Here is a 20,207-nt window from a genome sequence, read left to right as displayed (position 1 = left end):
CTCCAGCCCACGCTTTTCTCTTTTTGTTTGGGTCCACAGAAAAGAAAGAATGATCAGAATGAGTGGAAGGAAATAAAACACCACCATGAGAAGGAAAAAAGAAGATACACTACCAGGAAAACGCAAAAAGGTGACTGGAGACAACGGCAGGAGTTGAAACATCTCTTGATGTCAGAAACCAAGGCGAGATGAGGGCGAAATGAGCGAGCGCATCAGGGAAGGCGGGGGAGGGGAGAGCACAGACGGGGGTGGGGCCGGCCCCCCACCCCCACCCCAGCACCCCAGGAACATAACATAAAGACGTGACAGAGGAAGCAGGAAGGAAGGGCAGGAAGGAGGCAGGACAGGTGGAGGCCGGGGAAGAACAGGGGGAGGAACAGAAAATCCAGGCGCAGGTTGGGGGCAATCCAATCCAATCCAATCCAGAACTTCAAACCATACCTTCGCTGTTTAACGTCAGGTGAGCCGGACCTTGGAAAGGGGAAGGAGAGAAAGAAAGGAAAAAAAAAAAAAGAAGAAGAAGAAAAAGAAGAAAAAAGAAAGAAAAGGGGGAAAGAAACAGAAAACACGAGTCATCAAAATCAGCCAGAGAGAGGGGAGAAAAAAGCTTTTGCTGCCACAATTTAAAAACCCTTTTTAACTTGTGACAGACATCGGGGAAAGCCCCCAGCCCGGAAGCTGAGGAGAGGGGCCCCGATGCCGATGCCGGAAACAGAGGGTGGGAGGGCATGAGGTGGGGGGGAGACAGAGAGAGAGAGAAGGGGGCACCAGAGAGGGTGATGGGGTACAGGCAGAACCGGAGGGAGGGTGGGGGCAGGGAGTCACTGTAAGGGGGAGAGGAGATTTGGTTTCTTTTTTTTCTTCTTGCCGGAAAAAAAAAGGAAAAGGAGGAGAAGCATGAGGCTGGGAGGGTTGCTTTTTCCTTTTTCTTTTTTTCTTTTTTTTTTTCTTCCGGGAGGCGGAGAGAAAAAAAAACAGTCAACGAGAAAAAACGATTCAGATGGAGGAGAAAATAAAACACGACACAAAAATCAAAGCCACCTGGAGAGAGAGAGAGTGTCCTGTTAGCGTGGGATTAAGTGGGCAAGGGGGATCTCCGACCCCACCCCCAGCCCATGCCCTTAACCCTGTGAGCCTGGGGAGGAGGGGGCGGGGCTTGGGCCCAAGAGGAATCTCCCAGCAAAGTGGGCTTTGGAAAGGCATCTGTCCAGGTTCTGAAGTCCCAGCTACCCACCCCCCAACAACCTCCATACGCATTGCTGTGCTCCTGGATTCTACAAGGAAAGTGGGGCTCGGCTGGGGAGGACAAAGTTAGAGCAGAAGCAGATAGGAGAAAGGGAGACATTGAAGCAAAGAGGTGAGCTTGGATCCTTCCTTCCATAAGGAGGGCCAGGAGTCTAGGGCCAGTGCTCTGGGACAGCAAGAACCAAGGAGGACAGCCAAGGCCCATGAGCAGGAGGTCCAGCTCTGTGAGAGGTCAAGTTGACTCTACAGACCCCCTTTCTCTGGCCCGGTTCTCTCTGAGATGAGCCAAAAGCTGAATTTGGAAAATGGAAGACAGAAGCCCTATATCCAAGACTGAGGGCAAGACAGGCTGGGATTTTTTTTTTTTCCCCAGGGTTACTTCGGTCCCTTGAAAAAAGCCTGGTCCAGCCCTGACCCGGGCCCTCCTAAACCTTAGGGAGAAAGACTCTGGCCTCTTGGACCAGCATCCTAGGCCCCAGAGAAGAGCGGCCACGGAACTCCCTGTCCCGGAGAGGCTGGCTAGCGGCACGGGGTCCCACAGCAAGGCTGACACCCTGCCTCCCCGCCCCCCCCCCCGCCCCCGCATCCGAGGTATCTAGCAAGAAATAGTGGGGAGGGAACAGCCCTTGGAAACCATCCCAGTGCTGTGAGATGGTGGCCCTAGGGACAAAAAGCCAGGCCAGGGTGGTACAATCAAGATAAAGACTCTGAGTTCCTCTGAGATGAAGCTGAGCCCAGGATGCCTGTGCTCCAAGAGGAAAGGCAGCCAGGAGGCTGGGAAGGGGGCGGCCAGGGGCCAAAGGCCTGACCCCTGCAGATGTGGGCGAGGCTCACGGTGCCCTCTTCTCCTTTCTTGGGGGAAAGGCTGGGGTCCCTCCCCGCCTCTGTGGCTGCAGAAGGGAAGAAGGACCAAGCATTTGGACTGAGTCGTATTCCTCGCTCTGAATGCCCCTCACCCCATAAACTTTCCCCAAGATCTACCCAGATCTTCTTCCAAACCCCATAAATATAGGAGCGACACCCAGAGCCCTAAACCTTCAGCCAACCCTTCCTGGCAGAAATAACCTTGCCTGCAGGCTCCCATCCTTGGAAATCTAGGTGCAGGAGCTGGGTGCCCTATGACTGGCCCTCTGTCTCCTGAGGCCTTGACTACTGCTCATGGGAGGAGGGGCAGGGGTGGGGAGGGAGCTACGGCTCTCCCCCTGCAGACCCTTCCACTGCCCAGCTCCTAGGCAGCCTCATTAGCATTCAGCAGGCTCCCTCTGTCACCACGGCAACCAGCTGCTCAGCTCCCTCAGGCGTGACAGCACCAGCCATGTTGGTGAAGGGGAGGCCAGTTCCCTGCCCGGGCTACCCACAGCTCAGCCCAGCCTGGCCTTAGGGTGCCCTCCCTAAAGCCTCCTGCCACGCCCTAGCCCCCAGCCACCCACCTCCCGGTCTCCCAGGTCTGAAATCCGGGCTCCTTCCTCCTGCCCAGCCTGCCTGGGTAAGCCGCTCCCCACATCCACCTGTGGCATCAGCCCCTCCTCCCACCCCTGGAGAAAAGGCTGGCAGTGATGGATGGCATTACCAAGGGTCCTTTCCTAGGGCACTTTATCTGGCTGCTTCTGGGTCTTCCCTGCCGGCTACAAGAGGCTAGGGACAAAGGAGGAGGGGCAAACGGTCTCCCCAAAGAGGGCTGGGGAGCAGGGTGACTGGGTTCCTAGGAGAAAGCTAGGCCTGAGGCACAGCGCTGGGGCACGGGGAGAGAGGGTGGAGCCACAGGGGACCCCAAGATCTGAACTGCAGCATCCAGAGCACTGTGCCACAGAGGAGGTCCCAGCCCCGCCCCCCCAAACTGCAGTCCCCACTCGCAGTCCCCTCCTTACTCTTCGACCAGAAGCCCAAGAGGACCAGCATCCAAAGAAGGAAGCTGGTTACGGGGACAAGATTGAGAGACACACAAGCAGACACGTCACAGAGAGACACACAGATGCACCACACCCCAGGTGTGCGCACACACGCACAGGCACGTGCAGCACACCTCCAAACCAGCAGGCCACCGCGCCGCCCCAAGATACGGCTCAGGAGCGTCCAAGGCCTCGTCCCCAAAGCCCAGCTTCCCTTCTTGTCCCTGCCGATCCTACGTGCTTGCAGGAGAACTGTCCCCTTTTCTGTCCCCCCCCACCCCGGCTCAGTCACCTCCCCCCAAAGCCCTCCTGCTTTCTTCTTTGGTCTAGTTGTTCTCCCCTCCCCAGTTCTCTCCTTTCTGCCCCTCCTTCACTTCCTCTTCCTGCCTCTCCTTACCCCCTCCTTCCTCCCATCTCTCTGCCCCCTTCTTCCTCCCCACAAGCCTCTCCCTTCAGGCTCGTCCCCCCCTTCCTCCCTCCATCTCTCCCTTTGTTCCGGAGGAGACATGACATCAAGAGCAAGTAAAAGTCACATCAGCACTAAATCTTATCTCCAGCCCTCAGAAGGCTGCGTCCACCCAGACACACAGACTCTCACGCACACAGAGGTAAACACTGACACGGAGATGCAGACGCCGATGCAGACACTGCTACCGAGGCACACGGCGACGGGGGCCACGCCTCAGAGGACATGACACAGGCCCACGCCTCCACGCACACACAGGCCCGTGCACACGAGCACACATGCACAGATGTGCACGAAGGCATGCAGACACTACACAGCAGGAGAGCCCTATGAACACGTGTGCCCACAGATACACACTCTCACAGCTGCACGTACACACTCACACATGTGTGCACTCACATACATACTCTCACACACATGCACACACATACACACTCACACAGCTGCACCTACACGCTCACACACCTGCACACACATACACACACTCTCACACGTGCACACAGATACACTCTCTAACACACCTGTGGACACACACTCACACATGTGCACACAGATACACACTCACACATGAACACACATACACACTCTCACACAGCTGCACCTGAACACTCACACATGTGCACACACACTCTCCACATACACACTCTTACACGTGCATACAGATACACTCTCTAACACACCTGCACCTACACACTCACACATACTCTCCACATACACACTCTCACATGTGCATACAGATACACTCTCTAACACACCTGCACCTACACACTCACACATACTCTCCACATACACACTCTCACATGTGCATACAGATACACTCTCTAACACACCTGCACCAACACACTCACACACGTGCACACACTACACACTCACACCTGTACATTCATGTGCACACATACACATTCACACAGTGCAGACACACACTCTCACACCTGCACGCGCGCACACACATGTACACGTGCATGCATATTCACATGCACACATATACATATGTGCTCACACGTGTCCACAGATACACCCTCTCACATGCACTTTCATTCACACTCTTACACGTGCACACATATACTTTCACACATGTGCACACACATACACAGTCTCACATGTACTGGCACGTGCATACGCACTCATGTGCGTTCACACACATACACATTCTCTCATACATGTAACATGCATATACACTCTCACATTCAAACTCTCTCACAATCACGTGCCCATATACACACTCACATGCACACACAGTCTCACACGTACACACATACACACATATAAACATGCACACACACATACACATTCTCACACACGTGCACACACACACTCTCACACATGCTCTCTCACTCGATCTCACACAACACACAGAAGTGGGTGCCTGCCCGCCAGGACCGGGGGAACTGAAGACGCCCAAGGGGAGGAGACAAGTCGAACCGTGGACACCACAAGCAAGACTGGATTCCGGCCCACACTCGAGCTGAAAGCGCTCCCCTTCTTTCTCGCCCAGGACTCCTGCATCCTGGGTGCTCCCCCCTCCTCCTCCCGCATGGTGGGGGGGGGGGACAGGCCCAGGGAGCTCTCAGCCCAGAGCTCCTGTACCCCTCCCACCTCCCACATGCTTCGTGCTGTCTCCATGGGACAGGTCTGGTGACCGGACCCCGTCTCCCGCCCCCCCTTGCTGGCCGTCCTCCCCTCGGTGGCCATGTGAGGGCCCCCGAAGCCCCGCCCCGGACCATCCCATGTGGTCGTCCCCTCTCCCTGACCCAGTCCACCCCAGAGGAGGCGGAAAAGGGAGAGAGAAAACCAAAGCCAGAGGGGAAGGTTCAAAGAATGACAGGTGCCCAGAGAGAGTCTGGGGAATGACAGAGACAAAGAAAGAGGTCTAGGGACAGAGCCCTCGTGAAAAAGAATAGTGAAGACAGAACCCAGGGAGAGAGAAGAAAAGGCAAACAAAACAGAAGACAAGGAAAGAATGGACAGAGGGACTCCAAAGAGAGGTACACTCCGGCCCTTGCCCTTGCCCTTGGCCTGGGCTGAAGGAAGAAGCAGACAGCCCCTGACTATGGGCCCGAGTGTCAGTCAGGGCGGAGAAGCTGCCACCTACCTACACCCGCTGCCCCGGGGACCCGGGCCCCCACCCCTGCCTGCGCTCTTCAGCCCCCAGAGCAGACCGTCCACAAGCACCACCACCCCCAGGGCTGCACGGCCCTCCTCAGGCTCCTCCGCTGGACTGGGCAAAACGGTGTCTCCTCACTCACTTCTGGGCACTTCAGAACCCTCCAGTCCCTTCACCCTCGCTCCTGTCTCCTCCCTAAAGAAGAAGAAATGCCAGTTGGCAGCCTGGCACTGAAGACTGGCACTAGTAGGGGCTGCCCTCTGTCTGGCGATTCTCCCCAGCAAACGGATAAAGAGGGAACAGGCGAGGGGCGGGGCTGAGGGAGCCAAGAGGACACCCATACATCCTTCCCCAAGGGGCCCCAAACACGGGCAGGAGAGGGGGCCCGCGAGGGGCCAACGACACGCCCTCACAAAGGCCCCCACAGGGACTGAGCCGCCACCCCAGTGACCAGAAAGCATCACTCACCTTCCATGGGGTGCTCCTCTGTAAGCCAGGGACGGTCAGAAAAGGGTGAGGCAGAGAGAGAAAGAAAAAAGGGAAGGCTAGTTAGTGACAGTAACAAGGACGGGGTTCAAAGGGGAGGAATGAGTTCAAGGTCCCTGAGCTACCCCCACCCCCACCCCATCCCCTCGCCCTGACGCAAGTCACGCAACCTGGAAGGCTCTGCTAGGGACAACACAGAGACGGAGCTGTTCCCTGAGTCAGTGCCTCACACACAAGGTCACACCGCCCAGGAGGACCCACGTCTCATGTTGCATTTCAGGAAACTGAGGCCCAGGACAGGGAAGGGAACGCTCAAGGTCACATGGAGAAGCGGAGGCAGAACCAGGGGCGGCAGTCAGGCAGACTTGACTCTCCCAGGCATGCTCCTCCCCTGCATTCCACCGTGTCTCAGAGACAGATGGGGACACGCTCACATAGGGCTTACCCAAGACACACTCACACTCAGTGACACACTGACACACATAAGCGTCTAGCGATCCAGAGCCGCATTTAACCTCTCAGGCAACTCACACTCGAAGCCTGTGCACACACACACCACCCCCCACCACCCCCCCAGGGGAGAAACGTTATCCATACAAGGTCAGGAAACACGGTTCTGCCTCAAAGGGCTGTGTGACTCTGGTCACTTAACCTCTCTGAGCTACCGGTCCCTCTTCCATGACAGACATGGACCAGATCGGTCCTGAGGCCCCGTGGCTCTGGTCCTGTGGTTCTAAGATAAATAGCTGGGTGAGCCGACGTCCCCCTGGGGCTGGATGGGCCATTTCAGGGGAGGGAGGGAGTCCTAATGCAGGGGGCCCATCCCTAAGTCTCGTCACAGTCTTTGGGGAGCCAGCTCTCCCCTATTAGGGGCCCGCCTGGGCCTGGCCTTGAGGTTCACCAAATGGGCCAGGAGAGAGTAGAAGGGGGAGAGGGGAGAGGTAGTTCCTTGAACGAGGTTTTAACTCCTCAAGCAAGCTGGGCTCTGGCTGGTTCTGGGGGAGGGACAAGCCCCCCTTCTCCAGACATTTCTCAGGGCCCACCTACCAGAGCCGCAGGCAGAAGAGAACGGGCACCACCTACAGACACACAGACCCAGGGGTGCCTGGGGGGCTCGATCGGTTAAGCGCCCGACTCTTGATTTCAGCTCAGGTCATGATCTCACGGTTCCCTGGGTTCCAGCCTCACCTCGAGCTCAGCACTACAGTGCAGAGCCTGCTTAGGATTCTCTCTCCCCTTCTCTCTCTCGGCCCCTCCCCTGCTCGAGCTCTCTCTCTCAAAACAAATAAACAAACACACAAAAAACACATCTGACTTCGGATCAGGTCATGATCTCACGGTTCGTGAGTTTGAGCCCTGTTTCGGGTCTAGAGCCTGCTTCCAATTCTGTGTCTCCCTCTCTCTCTGCCCCTCCCCTGCTCACAGTCTGTCTCTCTCTTTCAAAAATAAATAAACATTTAAAAATTTTAAAACAATACAGACCCAGCAGGGAAGCACACACACACACACACACACACACACACACACACACATGTGCATGTGGGCCCCAAGCTGTGCACGTAGGTAGACACGCCAACAGATGTTCAGCGCACGCATGTGCACACGGTCTCCTCCCTCCGACATCATATTGTGCTGTTTGCTGGTTCGTTGTTAGGGGGTTAGCCATCCTCCAGAAGCAGATGCACAGGGTCATTTATCAGACCTTCCACCACCTCCATAATATACACACACAGGCCGAATGCAGAATCGATACCCACACGGTGATCTAATACCTAATATTAGATGCATGCACCACCGCCACACCCCACACTCCCTCCGCTGGCTAAAGACTCATGCCCAGGGATGAACACCGCTCTCTCTCTTTCCATCTGTCAATCCACCTCTCTCCATTGGCTAAACACCCCCCCACCCCCACACACGCACACGCCTTTACATATCTACGTGGGTTACAAACACACACCTTTCCTGCTGGCTACATCCCCCAATGGCTGTGTATATAACGATTTTCTTAAAGAAACTGCAACACATCGCTTTTATGGCCAGGGGTGATGCTGGGCTGGAAAGGGGAACCCTCGGATCTCTTTGGAACCGGTGTGCCGAGGCCCCGGTCAGTCAACGCCAGCGTGTCCCCAGTACCCGTGCACACTAGGAGGCACGATGATTACTAGATACTCCAACGCGGCTGGTATTTCAAAAAGCATTCCCGCCGGCCGAGATCGTGGGCCACACCAGGCTGGGGCCCAACTCCTCCCTCTCCGGTTCCGAGAGACGCCTCCGAGAGACCTCTCTGTCTCTGCAGCTCATTGCTTTCTGCGGATTCATCTGTGTCCCTCACCTGCCATCACAGACCCCTCCAGGCTCACTCCCGCGCCCTCCACACTCCTCCCTGCCCCCCCCACCCGCCCACGTTCTGTGGCGAGAGCTCACTTCCGTGGCTTAAGGACTCCCAAACCTGTGTTTGCAGACTGGGGCTCTTCCCTGGACGCCAGTCTGGCATCCCCGTCGGTCTGCTCAGCAGTGACTCAGACAGCTCTCCCACGTCCAAGCTCTAAGCCATGCCTGTCCCCACCCCCGCAACAACGTGCCCGTTCCCCTGCATCTGGCAAAGGCACTGCCTTCAGCCAACGCTTCCTGAGCGCCCACTACGTGTCCCCCACTCTGCCAGGCTCGAGATGCCATTGGTGAGCCACGTGCCCAAGTGCCCGTGACCCCCAACCTGCATCTCATACATTAGCCTCACTAGTCTCTGGAACTTGGGGTAGCACCTGAGTGTCTCACGGGCTTCTCACCCTCAACGCGTCTAAGATGGCCCTCCTGACCCTCCCCCCACGAGCCCCCTCCTCCTGTCTGCTGTCCCTGACCAAGGCAGACACCCAGAGATCAGCCTTGCTGATGTTGTCATACCCATCATGGCTCCTGACACTTCCACCTTCTAAAACCCTAAACACTAAACAAGACTCCTAGAAGTGTTTTCCATCCCTCCATCCCCCCCACTCCCCCAGCACAGCCCCAAGGCCAGACCCTTCTCAGATCCTCTCCTCGGAACATTAATAAGCCTCTGAAATGATCTCTCCCCACAGCCAGTCTTTTCCCTACAGTTCATAGTCCACATACCGCCACAGTGGTCCAACCAAGTCACAACCCTGCTTAAAACCCTCCAAGGCTGGGGCGCCTGGGTGGCTCAGTTGGTTAAGTGTCCGACTTTACCTCAGGTCATGATCTCACAGTTTGTGAGTTTGAGCCCCGTGTCGGGCTCTGTGCTAACAGTTCAGAACCTGGAGCCTGTTTTGGATTCTCTGTCTCCCTCTCTCACTGCCCCTCCCATTCGTTCTCTCTCTCTCAAAAATAAATAAACATTTTTAAAAACCCTCCAAGGCTTCCCAGTGCCTCCAGGATAAAGTCCTGTGTTCTCAGGAAAGTACATTCAAAGTCTGGCCACGCCTCCCTCCAGCCTCCTTTCCTGCAAACAACCCAGCCTCCAGCCACCCTCACTGGGGTCCATTTCCCTAACGTGCCCCACTTCTGCCCATACCATTCCTTCAGCTTGAAACCCCTTTCTCTGTGCCCACTCCTGCCACCCTCAGCTGCCTAAGAAAGCCAATTCTGGTTTTGTTTTGCTTCCTTAATTTTTTAAATATTTATTTATTTTTGAGACAGAGAACAAGCAGAGAAGGGGCAGAGAGAGAGGCAGACACAGAATCCGAAGCAGGTTCCAGGCTCCAAGCTGACGGCACAGAGCCCAACGCGGGGTCTGAACTCACAAACTGTGAGATCATAACCTGAGCTGAAGTCGGCGACTTAACCGACTGAGCCCCCCAGGTGCCCCAACCAACTCTTGTTTTAAGACCAGGTCTGTATACCTGTTTTTGTTCCCACTGACCTCCCAGGCAGACCGGGCTAGCCACCTCTCTCTCTCTCTCTCTCTCTCTCTTTTTTTTTTTTTTTGGCCACTCTTCTCTTTTTAATTGTTTTAAATGTTTATTTTTGAGAGAGAGAGGAGGAGCACATGAGCAGGGGAGGGGCAGAGAGGGGGATGAGAACCTAAAGCCAGCTCCCTCCTGACAGCAGAGAGCAGGGCTCAAATCCACAAACCACGAGATCATGACTTGAGCTGAAGCTGGATGCTTAACTGACTGAGCCACCCAGGCGCCCCTTTTTTAAAAAATGTTTAAGCTTCTTTGAAAGAGAGTGTGCACACACAGAGGGGGAGTTGAGGGGCGGGCAGAGAGGGGAAAGAGAATCCCAAGCAGGCTCTGTGCTGTCAGTGGGGACGCGGGGCTCCAACACACCAACTGTGAGATCATGACCTGAGCCGAAATCAAGAGTCAGACGCTTAACCGACTGAGCCACCCAGGTGCCCCTGGCCACCTCACTTTTGTGCCAGCTTTCAATATGCACATTGTGTCATTATTTCCCTTATTGTATCTCCATTGCAACTGCGTTTCCATGTCTGCTTCCTGACTGCACTGTGTGATATCCAAGAGCAAGGACAATGTCTCATTCATCTCTACCTCCAGCTGCGCGCACAGTTCCTGGCTCAGAAAAAGGCATGCCTATGTTTGTTGAATGAGTAATCAAAAACGCTTCTCACATGCTGAGTACTTCAAGTCCGTGCGTTGTCTCAGTTCCTCCCGTTGCCACCTGGCTCTGTCCGTGCGTTGTCTCAGTTCCTCCCGTTGCCACCTCCTCGGGCCACACTGTTACTACTCTGGTAGAGACTGGGGAAACTCTGGCTCAAAAGGTGTTAGAAACTTGTCCAGGGGCACATGGCTGGTGAGGACCAGACTCAAAATCTGAACCCAGATCTGTCTGCCTTCAACATTTTCAATGGGCTACATCCTTGGCTGGAAGTCAAGGCTTTTTAGAAGCTGACTTTAATCTACAGTTCTGGGGGCACCTGTGGGGCTCAGTCAGTTGAGCGTCCGGCTTCGGCTCAGGTCATGATCCCATGGTTTGTGGGTTCGAGCCCCATGTCGGGCTCTGTGCTGACAGCTAGCTCAGAGCCTGGAGCCTGCTTCAGATTCTGTGTCTCCCTTTCTCTCTCTCTGACCCTCCCCTGCTCACGCTGTCTCTCTCTGTTTCTCAAAAATAAAAAATTAAAATTAAAAAAACATAATCTTCAGTTTTGATCTTATCTCCCCCAAAGCATGACCATCATGGTCTCCTCAGCTGCCCCCCACTCCCATCTCCTAGACTTCTCATTCAGGCTGTTAACCTGGAGAGAAAGCCCTTTCCTTTCTTTTCCACCTTCCCAAATCTCACTCAGTCCTCCTTCAAGATCTAACCAAGTCCTCCCCCTCTTCCTCCTCCTCCTCCTCCTCCTCACAGCCTTCTCTGACCACCAGGGTTAATAATCATGGTAACATTTATCGATCATTTAGAATAGTGCCTGGCGCTTTGTAAAGGATTTCCATGTAACTCATTTAGTCCTTACAACAACATTCTAACCTCCCTTTTACAGAGTAGGGCAGTGAAGAACAAGGTGATTAAGTAAATCGTCCAAGTTTACACACACAGCAAGTAGCAGAGCCAGGTCCGATCCTGGGCAGCCCTCACTCTAAGCCACTCTGCTGCTGGAGGTTTTCCTTGTGAACACATGTCTGGGCTCTGGGCTCTGTCACCAGTCGCTCCCTGCACCGCTCTCTTGAGCCTGGAGCCGTCTCTACAGCAGAAACTGCACCCAGGACCACGGGCATCAGACGTGATTCCACATTGCGTGACCTCATTTAGTCAATTTTCACACACAGGGGTCTTGCCTGCCCCACCAGAGGGCATGCATGGTATTGTCTTGCCTAGTAACTCAAGATTCTGGCAGATTCATTCTCAAGGACAGTGATGAAGACCAGAACAAACGAAAAGAAAAAGTTCTGAGCGGCCAAAATGAACACCCTTAACGGTTATGCCTGAAAAACTGTTATTTTCTCATAGGAGAGCCTCTCGGACCTTACCCAGAATGCTGATTTCCAAGTTCGCAAATGAAGAGACAAAGAGAAGAGAGAGAGGGAGGGAGGGAGAGAGAGAGAGACAGAGAGAGAGAGAGAGAGAGAGAGAGAGAGAGGGAGGGAGGGAGGGAGACACAGCTGTGGGCTGCTCCCTGACAGCTCCCCGTAAGGGCGGAGGTGGAAAAATCAGGAAAGGCTAATATAAGAAATCCACAGTGCAGCAGTCAGGCAGCATTTCAGGCAGGGACAAACCTCCAGGAAGGAACCACTGTGTGACAGTCCAATGCAATACCTGAGGGGAATCACGACATCCTGACTCATCCGGAAAAGGTTAAATCACTTTCCAAATATTGTGCTTAGGGGAGGGAGAGGGGTGCACAACGTATCTCTGAAAGATTTCCATCTGACACGCTTCCGCCTTCGGGGAGTTGTGTATTTTAAGTGGGAAAACGCTCCACCTTCCAGGGTGAGTCCCTCCCGGAGGGCTCCGGGAGGCCGAGATTTTACCGATCCGTCGCCGCTGCCCTCTCTCAGCACGGGGACAGCTGACTGACAAACACAGGAATGCCCTCATCCCACGCTGGCTTACGGGAGATGCTGTGACCTGAAGAATGTGGGTGTTACTAGGTTTCTGATGAGACCTGGTCCCTAAATACCCCAATAAACCAAAGGCAAGTAATACACGGACACAGTGCACCACCTGCCTGAGCCTTTAGAGGCAGAATGGACCGGGCAGGTGGGGGGCGGGGAGGGCAGCAGGATTCTCAGATCCAGCGGTCACAGGAGTAAATGACATAAAGCATTCAAGCACCAATAAACGCTCACTGGCTCTGAGGCCCCAGCTCTGCCCCCTTGGCTGTGTGATCCAGTCTCTTTTTGTTCTAATGGCTCCTTGGCTCCTTGGCCGTGGCTGTGGGCACGCCTCTCCCTCCACTCCCAAGTGTGGGCTCCTTTGAAGTCTCTTCACCTTCTCCTTGGCCACCTCCTCTGATTCCAGAAGCTTCAAATACTCCCTCTCCACGTACACCCTGTGGTGCGTGTGCCCAGGTCTCCATCCGCAGCCCTGCCTCCAACTCAAAGCTCTGGTCTCGAATTTCCAACAGCCTGGATGCTTCTAAGAAGGCTGAGGGGTTCAACGGGATCTGTGGTCCAACCCCGCGCCCCTCCCTGCTTCCCCTTTCCTTTCATCCCTCTACCTCCTTCCAACCCAGGAACCCTGAAGCCCCCTCACCTCTCACTCTTCCCGCACCCCCAAGTGCCAGAGGCAGAGTCCTTGCATCTCAACGACGGCTCCCAAGGACCGCCACCCTCCCTCGCCCCTCGCCCAGACAAGTAGGCTCATGACCTCAAGATCTCTTTCCATCGCCCAGCCCCTCCCAGCTATCTCTTTCTATCTCCCCACGGATGTCTCCGCTGCCTAACTCTGCCCCCCTCCAAAATCCTTCTACACCACACTCCCGGCTTCTGATGTATAGCTCTGGTGATTCATAAATCTGCTCAAAATTCTTTTGTGGCTTCACTTGCCGATACCCATACATAGCCTCCAGTAAATGTTGGTTGGATGATTTAAGTCAGAACTCCAAGACCTGGCTCCAACCTGCTTCTTCCGCTTTATTTTACTTTATTTAAAGCATATTTATTTATTTTGAGAGAGGGGGCAAGCGGGGTAGGGGTAGGGGCAGGGGGAGAGACAGAATCTCGAGCAGGCCCTGCACTGATGGCCCCGTAGGAGGCTTACACTCATGACTTCAGCTGAAATCAAGAGTCGGATGCTTAACCGACTGAGCCTCCCAGACGCCCCTGATTCTCCTGCTTTAGACTCCACTACTTGCCTTATATGCTTGGTGCCCCTCAACGGCCATGACGTACACGTCCCTTCCTTCCATGCCTTTGTTCCTATCAGGGCTGCCCACGGTGGCCTCCTCCACCCAAGCTTACTCATCCATATTCAAGGTCAGTCTTCAGTAGCATGCCTCATATTACTGACCACCACCCTCCAACTTGTAAACTCTCTCCTTCCTCAAAACTCCAAGAGCCCTGCCTGTGACCTAACACTCTACTCGTGGGCCAAGCATTCACTTAACTTCTACCACAGACCTGTGAGACAAGCGTGCTTATCCCCATTTACACGCAAGGACAAATTAGTGCAAAGGTTAGGCACCCACGTGCTGTCACAGGCCCAGTGAGTGCAGAAGTCAGAGTGAAGCCCCCATCTGGGCCTCAAGAGGCTGGGGTTTAATCACTAAGCCGAACTACCTGCTCCGTCTCTTTGGGCGCGGACCACACTCTTCTGTGTGCCAGACGTTATTCTCAGCACTTTCCATAAATTAGCAGACTTACTTTCCATGACGGCTCCGTGAGGTAGGTATTGTTATTACCCCCATTTTCCAGGAAAGGAAATCAGGGTGGAGAGAGCTGAAATTCAAGGTCATTGCCCAGGCAGTCTGGCTGCAGAATCTGTCCTCTTAACCACATACTGGACTGCTTTTTTTTTTTTTATCTGTTTCCCCAATTAAACAGTCAACACTCAGAGCAACGTCTTATTCATTTCTAGCCCTCCCCTTCAGCCCTCAATTCATGTCCTATCACAAAGGCGGCCTCGAGAACTACGTGTTGAATTCAATCAGCAGCAAACTCAAGAAACACACATGTGAGGGGCACCTGGGGGGCTCAGTCGAGTAAGCGTCCGACTCTTGGTGTCAATTCAGGTCATGATCTCACAGTTTCATGAGTTCGAGCCCCGCAGTGGGCTCTGTGCCGACCATGCAGAGCCTGCTTGGGATTCTCTCTCCTCTCCCTCCCTCTCTGCCCCTCCTCCACTCACACCTTCTCAGTCTCTCTCAAAAATAAATAAATAAACTGAGAAAAAGGAAGAAAGACACACGTGAATAACACACCTCCTGGCGGCGAGGCACTGCTCCTGGTTTCCTACTCCTCTCCCAAGCCAGGTACCCCCTGCCACTCCGTCCTCCACATCTGGGCCTCCGTTCCCCTCGAGGTCTCCCACACACACCCACACACCCCTTTCCTTGATCACTTTTCAGCCCTTTATCCACACACATGAGCAACACAAGGAATTCACATGCAAATCCCAGTCTGCTCCATCCCAGCTCTGGCAGAAAATCGGCAGTGGGTACTCACACTCAGTTACTCATACTTAGCTCTATCTTCAATTACCTGTGGCCAGACCTCCCGCCCCTGGCCAGAGGGAAAAAGAAAAAAACCAGATATCCTAATAGGGAAGTTCTTAGTCAATGGGTAAGCTCAGACCCAGGAAGGCACGGGGGTCCCAAAGGGTCCACAGATCTATATGCACACCACATACAGCAGCCAGGTCTGGGCGCCTGGGTGGCTCAGTTGGTTAAGTGTCCGACTTTGGCTCAGGTCATGATTGCATGGTTCATGGGTTCAAGCCCCGCATTAGGCTCTGTGCTAAACTTTTGCTCAGAGCCCAGAGCTTGCTTTGGATTCTGTGTCTCCTTCTCTCTCTGCCCCTCCCCCACTCACAGTCTCACTCTGTCTCTCAAAATTAAATAAATGTTAAAAAAATATTTTAAAAAATACTAAACCCAGTTGGATACGTCCTGTGTATAAAGCTAAAATATTTTTTCTAAGGTATATTTGATTAACCACAATGGCAAATATAACATCAAAGCCATCTAAAAGCTTTCCTGAATTCATAGTAGCTTTGAGTCATCTAGTCTCACAACAAATATACAAAAATAACCACTGTTTGGAAAGGGTACTAAGAATTACTGACCTTTAAAAATGCCCACAATCGTGGGGCGCCTGGGTGGCTCAGTCGGTTAAGCATCGTACTCTTGACTTCCACTCAGGTCATGATCTCACAGTTCATGGGTTGGAGCCCCGTATTAGGCTCTGCACAGCACAGACCCTACTTGGGATTCTGTTTCTCCTCTCTCTTTGCCCCACCCCCAACATGTTCTCTCTCTCTCTCTCTCTCAAAATAAATAAACTTGTTTTTAAAATGCCTACAATCTCAAAAAAGTTGAGAATCACTCAAAGCAGATAGTAAAGAAATGACTGGGGGGGCGCCTGGGTGGCTCAGTCGGTTAAGCGTCGAACTTCAGCTCAGATCATAATCTCACAGTTCATTGGTTTGAGCCCCGCATCGGGCTCTGTGCTGACAGCTCAGAGCCTGGAGCCTGCTTCGGATTCTGTGTCTCCCTCTCTCTCTGCCCCTCTCCTGCTTGTGCTCTGCCTCTCTCTTTCAGAAATAAATAAACATTTAAAAATTGTTTTAATAATGAAATGACTAGGACTTCTGGGGAAATGTGGGGACCCTGGCCCTGAGATCTATCTCAGAGATGAAGAGTCAGGCCAATTCCCCCCAAAGTCTTCATCCTCAACCCCAATACTCAGGGGTGGGAGTGTATTCCTTTCCTTCTTGGCTGAATGAGAGTGTACTAGAAGTCTAATGAGCACAGGAGATCGCCAAAGCTGCCCAGGAAATAGGAATAAATGTAAGGAGAGGGAATGAGGTCACAGGGCGGGAGAGGGAGGCAAATCAGCAGGGCTGTCACTGGCCGTCATCTCCAGACGACAGTCAGTGCTTACAAGACCGTGCCCACCCACAACATATATCCGAAAATACACGCACACAGATCTTCACAAACACGTGCAGCCTCACGCCAGACTTCATTCTCTCAAATACTTATTAATGTCTCTTAATTCATTCCACAAATTTTTATCAAACACCCACTAAGTGCCTGGTACTATATTAGGTGCAAGTAATAGAGAGGAATATCCCTGCCCTTTTGTCACAGAGAAAGCATCGCCACTACCTCAACACACACACACACACGCACACGCATACACACACATACGCACGCACGCACACACACACACACACACACACACACACACAGAGGCAACCCTGCTTCTACCAGCTGTCTGACACCCACCTCACATCTCCTTTTCCTTTTCCTTCATGAATCTCCCCCGCCCACACACGCACACACACACGAGCACACGCGTGCACACACGCACACACACGCAATGAGTCAGATACACAGCCATCTCCCAGCTCCAACGCAGCTAACTCGAACATTCAGTCCATACACACCCAACACGTCCCTATGACACACACAACTGTCCCTCCCACACACGGGCACTCCAACACACCTCTGTGACACAACCCGCACTCTGAAGCACGCACTTTGCGGTTCACTGGGAGCCTCTGGCCAATAAATCCTTTCAGGGAAAGGACACAAGGTTGACCAATGTGCCTCTGGCTGCATTTTTCAAACACTCAGGCCCAATTAAGCCAGTGAGACCATGGACCAGCTGCCATAACCGCTCTTCAACTCAAATTCCCCTTGCAACAGTTGGAGGCATGGTTCATCCTATGTTTGCTTATTTATTTATCTGAGAGAGAGAGAGAGAGAGGGAGAGGTGAGAGGGGCATAGAGAGAGAGAGAGAGAGAGGAAGAGGTGAGAGGGGGAGAGAGAGAGAGAGAGAGAGAGAATCTTAAGTACGCTCCATGCTCAGTACAGAGCCCTATGGTGGGCTCAGTTCCACAATTCTGGGATCATGACCTGAGTCAAGATCAAGAGTCAGAAGGGGTTGATGGTCATGGAGGGGGGCACTTGTGGGAAAGAGCACTGGGTGTTATATGGAAACCAACTTGATTATAAACTATTTAATTTAAAAAAAAGAGTCAGACATGTGGGGGGCCTGGGTGGCTCAGTCGGTTGAATGTCCGGCTTCAGCTCAGGTCAGGATCTCACAGCTCATGAGCTCGAGCCCCACATCGAGCTCTGTGCTGACAGTTCAGAGCCTGGAGCCTGCTTCGGATTCTGTGTCCCCCTCTCTCTCCCTGCTCTCCCCCAACTCATGCTCTGTCTGTCTCTCTCTCTCAAAATATAAATAAACATAAAAATTTTTTAAAAAGAGTCAGACACTCAACGGACTGAGCCACCCAGATGCGACCATCCTACTTTTCTTAGAAAGGCTTCGAAGGGAAGCTCATAGAGAATCCAATCCAAAGTCATGGAAAGAAAGATTCCCTGTGGAGTTCAGCGTCTTCCTGAGGTCTCGCAATAACACAAAGGCGCACGGGAACCGACACACGAGCACATGCCTTGCACGTGCGTACTGATCACTCTCCTGGGCCCTGGACTCCTATCTGTAAACACTACTATTCAAGCAGACCATCTGCACATAACGCACACACTGCCAGACTCACAGCCTCTGCGTGCAAGCCAACACACACAGACACACGTTCACAGTTTAGGGAGCACCAGAACTCCTCCGAGAAAAGGTGAGAAGGTGTCAGGTTAACGTCATACACACATTTCCTGAAGATACATCCCGCAACCTCATGCAGATAAGCCCACAAAAGTAATCCAGACGCTTTCCTTATGGATTCCTCTGCCACAACGACAGATACACAGTCAAAATTCTGCACACCTCAAACCCAGGGCCACACCTGCAGACTGGGCTCCATGGGTGGCTGTCCACATGCTCACAGCCAGGGCAGCATCCGTCCCCAAAGCAGTCCCAGGGCCGCACTAGTTTGTGGGGGCACACGTGTACACGCACACGTGCACACGCGCATACGCGGGGGGGGGGGAGGCAGACACACGCAGCTACTAGGGGGCCCACAGCTTCTAGGGGTCTGCGGCAGGGGAAAGCATGCCCGCGGCCACAGATCAAAGCGGAAGGCTATGGCCACCCCCGACCCCAAACTGATGGATAACGTCTCCCCCACTTCCCGGCCTGCCAAAGCACAACAGGCCCCTTCAAGTCGCCCTTTCCCCAACCCCCTGAACCACAGCCCCTAGGGCCCCGGGCCTGGCGCTTCACATCACCCAGCTCCGCCTCTCACAGCTGGGGCGCTCGCGAAAGTTCTCCCTCCCCGAAAGTCCCTTTCCAGTCATAACCTCGCCATCTCTCCTTCTCCCTCCCCTGCGGTCGCAGAGCCGGCGTCCCGTCCCCTTCTCCCCCTCATCCCCCGGTCCTGTCCCGGGTGAGCCCGCCGCGCTCCCAGCTCTACACTTGCAAACACTCGGGAGTTCGGCCCAGCGCTCCAAGGCCCACCGGGCCCGCCCCTCGCAGACCCCGCCCAGGCCCCCACCCACCGCCCTTCACGCCCCGCCCCCATCCCGACAGCCCTCCCACCCTCCTGGCCCCGCACTCCCATAGCCTTGTGGGCCACACAGGCCTAGTTCAGGGCTCCGCCCCAGGCCCAGACCTTAACCCCCCCACACTCCCCGCACCCAAGACTTCGCACCCACGGACCAAGTGCACACACTCCCTCAACCACCCTGCACAGGGCCCCAAGGGTCGGACCCCCATCCTCTCGACGGCCCCTTACAGGACCAGACTACACAGTCCTACCCACTGACCGCGCCAGGGCACGCACTGGCCACGCCCACACAGGTCACGGCTAGCCACACGCTCCCTCTCCTTGGGACAGGCGTCCTCACCTGCCCCTCACAAGGACACGCCTCACGGCCCTCGCGTGCTGGGACACACTCCCACACTCTCTCGCACCGGACCCCGCCGGCCCGCAGCCGCCCCCCCAGGCCGCGCGACCCCAGGACTTGCGCGCAGGCAGCCCCTCGCTACCGAGCACCTCCCCCCTGCACCCACCCCCACACCCCGCCCCCGCCCCGCCCCCGGAGCCCAGCGGCAGCTCCCCCCTGCTCACCTTCGCTGCAAAACTTGCCGCCGAAGCCCGTGTGGCTGCAGTCGCAGCCCACCTCGCCGGGGGCCAGCACGGTGCAGAGACCGCCGTTAGCACAGGGGTTGCGCGCGGGCGCGCACAGGGGGTCCGCGGCGGCGCCGCGCAGGCCCTGGCTGCCCAGGAGCGCGGGAGGACGTTCGCCCAGCTTCAGGTTGGCCAGGAGGCCGCGGAAGGGCGGCTCGTACTTGACGGTGCTGAGGGTGAGCGCCGAGAGGCGCACGTCGGGCGGGATGCCGCCCACGAACAGGTCGCTGGCCACCTGCATCTCGCGCCGCTTGGAGCGCACCTCGGCGGCGCGGGCCTCGCCGTCCACCGCCAGCGCCGTGCGGCGCGCGTCGCGGGTCAGCAGCACCATGTGCCAGC

The 20,207-nt window shown here is 54.7% G+C and overlaps 1 protein-coding gene across 30 annotated transcripts in view; it reads right to left on the bottom strand.

Annotated features, from left to right (window-relative positions):
- The window catches only part of NRXN2 (neurexin 2), a 96,103-nt gene extending 75,902 nt beyond the window's left edge, over positions 1–20,201 (bottom strand). For 22 of the 30 annotated variants that reach the window (XM_029957535.1, XM_029957558.1, XM_029957549.1 and 19 more), the window contains exons 1-3: positions 19,809–20,201; positions 6,173–6,190; positions 442–471 (exon numbers count right to left, since the gene is read on the bottom strand). In XM_029957535.1, coding sequence (XP_029813395.1) covers positions 442–471; positions 6,173–6,190; positions 19,809–20,199 — 439 coding nt within the window. In that variant the 5' untranslated portion in view covers positions 20,200–20,201. The remainder of the gene's footprint in view (positions 1–441; positions 472–6,172; positions 6,191–19,808) is intronic. The other 8 variants (XM_029957552.1, XM_029957556.1, XM_029957563.1 and 5 more) reach the window with 2 other exon arrangements.
- Between the last annotated feature and the right edge of the window lie 6 nt (positions 20,202–20,207).

Source organism: Suricata suricatta, chromosome 11, assembly GCF_006229205.1.
Source record: "Suricata suricatta isolate VVHF042 chromosome 11, meerkat_22Aug2017_6uvM2_HiC, whole genome shotgun sequence".
Lineage (NCBI taxonomy): Eukaryota > Metazoa > Chordata > Mammalia > Carnivora > Herpestidae > Suricata > Suricata suricatta.
The sequence above is the reverse complement of the archived record's forward strand: the minus strand, read 5'-3'. Positions and strand labels throughout refer to the sequence as shown.